Here is a 7,275-nt window from a genome sequence, read left to right on the forward strand (position 1 = left end):
GTGTGTGTGTACACATGCATGTGCAAGGGGGGAATCGGACTGAGATGTTGGCAGAAGGAAATATTAACCTCACTCCTCTCATTCCAGAGCCCAAATCCACCTCAGAGCTCACTCACAGCAGCTATTTCTTAAAGCACAATTAATTGTGCAAGGTCAAACTACATCTAAACTGCCCTAAATTTTATTTACCCAAGGTGACCATCTGAAAAGGAAGACAGGGCTTCTGTATCTTTAACAGTGGATAGAGAAGGGAATTTCAGCAGGTGTCTTTTGTATGCATGCAGCACCTGGTGAAATTCCCTCTTCATCACAGCAGTTAAAGCTGCAGGAGCTCTGCCCTCTTGACCAGATACAAAAAAAGGTCAGGGTTCTTGCAGCTTTAACTGTTATGATGAAGAGGGAATTTCACCAGGTGCTGCATGCTTACAAATGACCCCTGGTGAAATTCCCTTTATACAACTGTTAAAGATGCAGGAGCCCTGTCCTCCTTTCCATATGGGTTGCCTTAAAAATTACCTGTGTTTTGGTATGTTTGTATTTTTAAAAAATCACTCTTCTCCATGTCTCACTGTGTTAGTCTGTTTGTATTCCTGTTTCATTTTCTTCTTAATGCATTTCCGTCATTCTTTTCCTTCAAGAGTCATGTTCATGAAGGTTAACTTTGCATTGCTGGGATTTTTTGAGCTGCTCTGTGATTTGGCATGAATGGGACATTGTCACGACCTAGGTGGCACAAATCTACATCATGGCTCTCTTTCATGCTTCATCCCACATTCCTGTTTCCCTCGAATTATCACATACAGTGCTAAGCTGGTGTTGTTGTTGCTAAATCACACCCCGGGCCGCCGAGCTCTTAAGATCCTTTGCAAAGGGTTTAAGGGGGGAAAAGTAAAAAAAATCATAAAAAATCAATGGATGATCCAATCTGATTTAAATTTGGTATGCTTAAAGCTCTCCTTAATATCTATTACTGTGCCAATTTTGATGTCTATCTTTAAAGCTTACGGAGATGTAAGCATTTGTTTAATTTTTCTCAAATCCTGCTCCTGTGCCCCAGTGGCCGCTCAATGATTTGCTGGAAAGCTACTAGTAAAATCTTGACAATAGCTCTAACTGTATGATTTCATGTCTGATTCTTGTATTTGTTTGTCTGTTGTTTGTTTCTTTCTTTTTATGGATCTATGGATCGCAATAAAGAAAGTAGTACTAGTAAAATACCTAGATTCTTTTCCCTTTATAGCACAATTAAAGCAGGATGCACGGGAGTACTTCACAGTCAAAGCAGATTATAAGCGGGAAAACTTCAGAGTACTTCACAATAAAAGCAGATTATAAGCGGGAAAACTTCGGAGTCCTTTGCACGCAATTCACAGTGATGGCACAGTATAACACCGGTGTGATAAAGCTTTTATTCATAGCTGTATTGCATTCAGATGGGATGTGGAAGAGAGCCTTCTCAGTGGTTATGCCCAAACTTTGACATTATGCCCATGAAGATGTATGGAAATACTCCCCCTCCCCAAGCATGCAATTGACTCGCCAAACTGGTGGTTTTAATCTCGATATCGTATCAACTTTTTGAATTTTATATACCGTTGTTTAAATATATATATATAATGTTTGGTTATGGTGAAACCTGATTGGGCGCTTTTAATGGAAATTTGGAATACAAATATTTATTATCTTAATAAATATTTGCTGTATGTGTCCTGTTTTATTATTGGTGCTAATTGGCAACTGTTCTATGGTTGTGTTTTTTCTATGGATGTGTATATTTTATTAAGATCATTTATTTGAATTTCATGGGATATAAATTCATAATAATAAGTTTATGAAAAAACCTTTCTGAACTGGGGAAATGGGCATTAAAATGGTAAACACAATTGAATGTGAACAAATGTAAAGGAATGCACTTTGGGGGGAAAAGAACCTAACTTCATTTATACACTGATGGGATCAGAGCTGGAAGTGACTGATCAGTGAAGGTCTCTTGAGCTTGGGGTGCATTGTTTGAAGAAAAGATCAGGTCCATGTGTGACTGCTGTGAAAAAGGCAAATTCCATGTTGGGTATCAGTAGGAAAGGAATAAAACAAAAAGCTTCCAATATCATAATGCCCTTATAAAAAAATACATTGTAACTACTCTTGCATAATGTGTGCTGTTCTAGCCGCTGCTTCTCAAAGATGATATTGTAAAGCTGGGGAAAGTGCAGAAAAGGGCAGCCAAAATGATACAAGGGATGGACCAACTCACCAATGAGGATATGTTACATTTTTATGGCTCTTTAGCTTCAAAACAAGGATGAACAGGTGGAGGAGCATAATAAAGGTATATGGAACTGTGCATGGTGTGGAGAAAGTCTATAGGCTTCCCTCATAATACTAGAGGCTGGGGATATTCCATGAAGCTGATTCATGGGAGATTCGGGATAGATGAACTATGCAGTTAAACTATGCAAGCAGCTATCACAAGAAGTATTGATAACCACCAACATGGACAGCTTTAAAAGCAGATTAGATGGATTCATGCAGGATAAGGTATCAACGGCAACAAGTCATAACGACAATATATTTCCTCCAGTATCAGAGGGACTATGTGTCTAAGTACCAGCTCCTGGGGATCATGAATGAGAAGGTGCTGTGGTGCTCATGTCTGGCTTGTGGATTTCCGATAGGCACCTCATTGACTAATATGGGAGCAGAATGCTGGAGAAGATAGGCCTTTGGTCTGCTACAGTGTGACTATTATTGTATTCTTTTGTTCTTGAGTGGCAGACAGTGCCTTCTGCTACCCCGTGATGCTACTCCCCTCTCCCCTCCCACCACCTAGTCTTTCTCTCTCCCGATATACTTGCTGTGGGGCACACACTGGAATCAAAAGCCCTGCGGTATCTAGGTTCTTATCCCGGTACCCAATATTCTTCTTCCCAGGCCTTAGCTAGACCTAAGGGTTGGTGATATGCTGAAGCCAATGAACTTTTTGAGGCCATGGAATAATGTGTGGTTCCTATTCTTCCAACATATTTCCAAGGTATTAGGTAAGAGGCCTTTCATATGTTTCTGAGTGAAGATCCTTGTAATTCTTGACAGGGAGAGTCCATCCCTCTCCAGTTCACGCTGGAAATGAATGGGCTTTTGGCTGTAATTCAGTGGTAGAGTGCATTCTTTGCATATAACAGATTTAATCCTAAATTTAATCTCTGGCACTTCAATGTGGCCAGATGTGTTCAGACCCTGGAGAGTGGCTTCCCAGTTCAAGTAGACAGTACTGGACTAGATGGGCAAATTGATTTGCCAGGCATAAAAGTAGCTTCCTCTGAGCATGGAAATCAAACATCTTCAAAAACCCTCTAGTGTGTGTGTGTGTGTGTGTGTGTGTGTGTGTTTAAGGTTACAAAGCTTGAAAGCTTAATCAGTGGAAAGCTCAGGTCCTATGTTAGATTCCCTGTATGAATGTGACCCCTGTGGACTCTCAGGATGCATTGCCTGAAAAAGACTTGATATGACTGAGCTAGCGTACAGAAGCGCTGAGCGTTAAACAATCCATTAATCCCATGGAACAAGAAGCAACATGAGGATCTCCTTTGGGTTTAGGAGGGTGGTTGCATCATGAATCTCTCCCCCCCCGAAAGCCAGAATATCAGCAATTATACTCCAAGGATCACTTCTTTTAAGTGCTCATGATAAGCTCTTTCAGGAACATTAATTCTTTACAGCTGTGAAGAGTTCACTTTGTCCAGAGCCCAGTTTTCTAGCAAGAATTTGGAGAAACAGTGTCTTTATTTATATATGTACTTATTTATTTCAGTTCTATATTGCCCAATAGCCCTAGCTATTGGGGCACCCAGAAATACAACAGAAACTTGCTAAAGGTAAGTTCAATCACTGCTATTCTTCGTGGGGTTATTTCATCTTTCAAGGCCTCCTTTGGTATTGAGATACCCCCCCACCTCATGCATCCAAGGATTTTTGGACAAATGACAGTAGGAAAATTCATTCTATCCTCAACAAGCGCTTTTTTTGTGAACCGCCCAGAGAGCTCCAGCTATTGGGCGGTATAGAAATGTGATAAATAAATAAATAAACAAAATATTTTCATGCCATTGTCTTCTGCCATCCCCCAGTTACAAAGGTTATGTTCATTTTTTTGCAAAAAATATACTGTGTCATTCTTTACATACCCTTGCATGCCTGCTGCCAAGGGACAGCTTTGTGTATGGCAAATGATGCAGAGTATAATCTACCATATATACATAGCCTTAAGGGTCAATATCATTTGCTCTGTGATTGACAATTTCCCTGATTAAGTTGTCTTTGGACAGGCTGAAGAACAGCATTTCTTCACACTATGCCTAGTACACTTACAGAATTCACTATCCCAAGTAAAATGGTGACAACTATTTAAATTGACTACCAGTTGTTATATGGCAACTACTCGGATAGCTTTAAAGATGAGTTACACAAATTCTAAGGTGCCATTCAGAAGACACCTTAAACCATGGCTTTAACCATGGTGAATTAGGCTTTTTGCCTTAGTCACCATAGTTAAAGCCATGGTTTGTGTCTTCTGAACATGGCCCGGATTTCTAGCTTAACCATCATGGTTTAAGGTGTCTTCTGAAAGGGGCCATAGAGGAGAAGTCTATCAGTAGTTATTAGCCACAATGACAGCTAACTGAGGCTTTCAGGGAAAAACAGGTAGCAGTGGGAAGCTGCTTTTCAAAGACATTTGTCATTGAGGAAGCCCTAATAAGTTTCCAAGAAACTAGAACTCCTTAGAACTATCATTGCTCAATTGTCACTTGGCAGCAGCAATGGCATCAAGCTGCAGCAGACATAGGGCTCATCTACATCAAGCAGGATATTCCACTATGAAAGTGGTATGAAAGCAGTATATAAAAGGCAGGAGCCACACTACTGCTTTATAGTGGTACTGAAGTGCACTGACAACTTGTGGGCCCATGACACATCTTACACCAAGCAGGATATAACACCATGAAAGAGGTATGAAAGCAGTATATGGCATGTCTCAATGGGCTCCAACAGTTGCCAGTGCACTTCAATACCACTATAAAGCAGTAGTGTGGCTCCTGCCTGTTATATACCACTTTCATACCACTTTCATAGTGGAATATATGCTTTGTGTAGATGAACTCACAGATGAGAAACTGGGCCATGCTACTATCCCTGCTCAAAGGCCAGCTACAATATGGCCATCTTTCACCTGAATGGTTTCCACCAGCTGATCACTGTAAGAACTACAATTTATATTTAATAATTGGTGCCTGAGTTGGCCTTCCCACACTTCCCTTCCCATTCTTCTTTCTTTTTATATTCTTTCTTTTTGTCTGTCAGCCTGAAATTATGGAGGTTTTTGTTTTATTAATTTTACCGAAGCCACTCTGGGAATCTTAGTGGACAAAGAGCAGGACAAAGATGTTCAAATAAAGCAAAACAAATAGAACAGAGTTTGGAAACCAGTGCACTAGGATAGAATTCCCACTGGATAAATGACAAAACTCAGGCCATAGCTAGACCTAAGGTTTATCTCTGGATCGTTCTGGATGATCCCAGGATGATCCCAGGATAAACCTTAGGTCTAGCTGTAGCCTCACATTTCCCTGGGTTTCAATAAGCTTTCATGCTGTTAAAATAAGATGTTGATTGTTGATTGAGACTACTCCATTCAAATGCATGTCCTCCTAATTATGTCCTAGCTTTTGTGTGACCTACACGAGATTAAATAAATGTGGAGCTCAGAGGAAGGAAACGAAACGACCATTGCAGAATTCATCCTTGTGGGATTTGGGAATCCCCCTGAGCTGCAGCCTCTTCTTTTCTTACTCTTCCTGGTGATCTATATTGTGACAATAACTGGGAACCTCCTTATCTTTTTGGTAATTGTGATTGATCATCACCTTCATACGCCCATGTACTTCTTCCTGGCAAATTTGTCCTGCCTGGAGACTTGCTATAGTTCAACCATCTTGCCCCAAATGTTGACCAATTTGTTAACAGGTGAGAAAACCATTACTTTTAGTGGATGCATAGCTCAATATTTTTTCTTTGGCTCTTGTGCTGCTATCGAAACATATCTCCTGGCAGCAATGTCTTATGACCGCTATTTAGCAATATGTAGACCATTGATCTATGCTTCCACTATGCAGAATAAGTTATGTTTTCAGCTCATGGCTGTGACATGGATTAATGGCGTGTTGGTTAACTGCTTAATAACATATCTGCTGGCTCAGTTATCCTTCTGTGGCCCAAATACCATAGATCATTATTTCTGTGACTTCATCCCACTGGAAAAACTATCCTGCACTGACACAAGCATCCTTGTACTCGTCCTGTTTCTCTTGACCTTCATTTTCACCGTGACCCCATTTCTTCTGACTCTCACATCCTATGCTTGCATCATTGTGTCCATCCTGAAGATCCCATCCACCACCGGGAGGCAAAAGGCCTTTTCAACCTGTTCCTCTCATCTCATGGTAGTTTGCCTATTTTATGGTACATTAATTATTGTCTATATGTTGCCAGACACCCCCATTCTGAGAGACCTCAATAAAATATTCTCTGTTTTCTACACAGTCCTGACTCCTTTGATCAATCCCCTCATCTATAGTTTGAGAAACAAAGAAGTTCACAGAGCCGTAAGACGAATTTGCAGTAAATTCACTGTTTCTGCAAGGAGTCAGCTGACCTCTTCCCTCTCCTTTCAGTTCATCAGCAAATCCAAATTCTGAATCACAGCTTATAAAGCTTGGTGAGAAAGGGAGCTTGCCTTCTTTTGCAAATAGCAAGTGTGTGTGTGTGTGTGTGTGTGTGTGTGTGTGCACATGCATTTGCAAGGGGGGATCTGATTGAGATGTTGGCAGAAGGAAATATTGACTTCTCTCTCCTCTCATTCCAGAGTCCAAATCCACCTCAGCGCTCACTCACAGCAGCTATTTCTTAAAGCACAATTAATTGTGCAAGGTCAAACTACATCTAAACTGCCCTAAGTTTTATTTACCCAAGGTGACCATCTGAAAAGGAAGACAGGGCTTCTGTAGCTTTAACAGTGGAATAGAGAAGGGAATTTCAGCAGGTGTCTTTTGTATGCATGCAGCACCTGGGGAAATTCCCTCTTCATCACAACAGTTAAAGCTGCAGGAGCTCTGCCCTCTTGACCAGATACAAAAAGAGGGCAGGGCTCCTGCAGCTTTAACTGTTATGATGAAGAGGGAATTTCACCAGGTGCTGCGTGCATACAAATGACCCCTGGTGAAA

General features: G+C 40.9%; 1 protein-coding gene across 1 annotated transcript; it reads left to right on the top strand.

Annotated features, from left to right (window-relative positions):
• Positions 1-5,747: 5,747 nt before the first annotated feature.
• Positions 5,748-6,749, top strand: LOC134406678 (olfactory receptor 5AP2-like). The gene has a single exon (XM_063138195.1). The coding sequence runs from the start codon at positions 5,748-5,750 to the stop codon at positions 6,747-6,749; it is 1,002 nt and encodes a 333-aa protein (XP_062994265.1).
• Positions 6,750-7,275: the final 526 nt, after the last annotated feature.

The sequence above is a fragment of the Elgaria multicarinata genome, chromosome 11 (genome assembly GCF_023053635.1).
Source record: "Elgaria multicarinata webbii isolate HBS135686 ecotype San Diego chromosome 11, rElgMul1.1.pri, whole genome shotgun sequence".
NCBI lineage: Eukaryota > Metazoa > Chordata > Lepidosauria > Squamata > Anguidae > Elgaria > Elgaria multicarinata.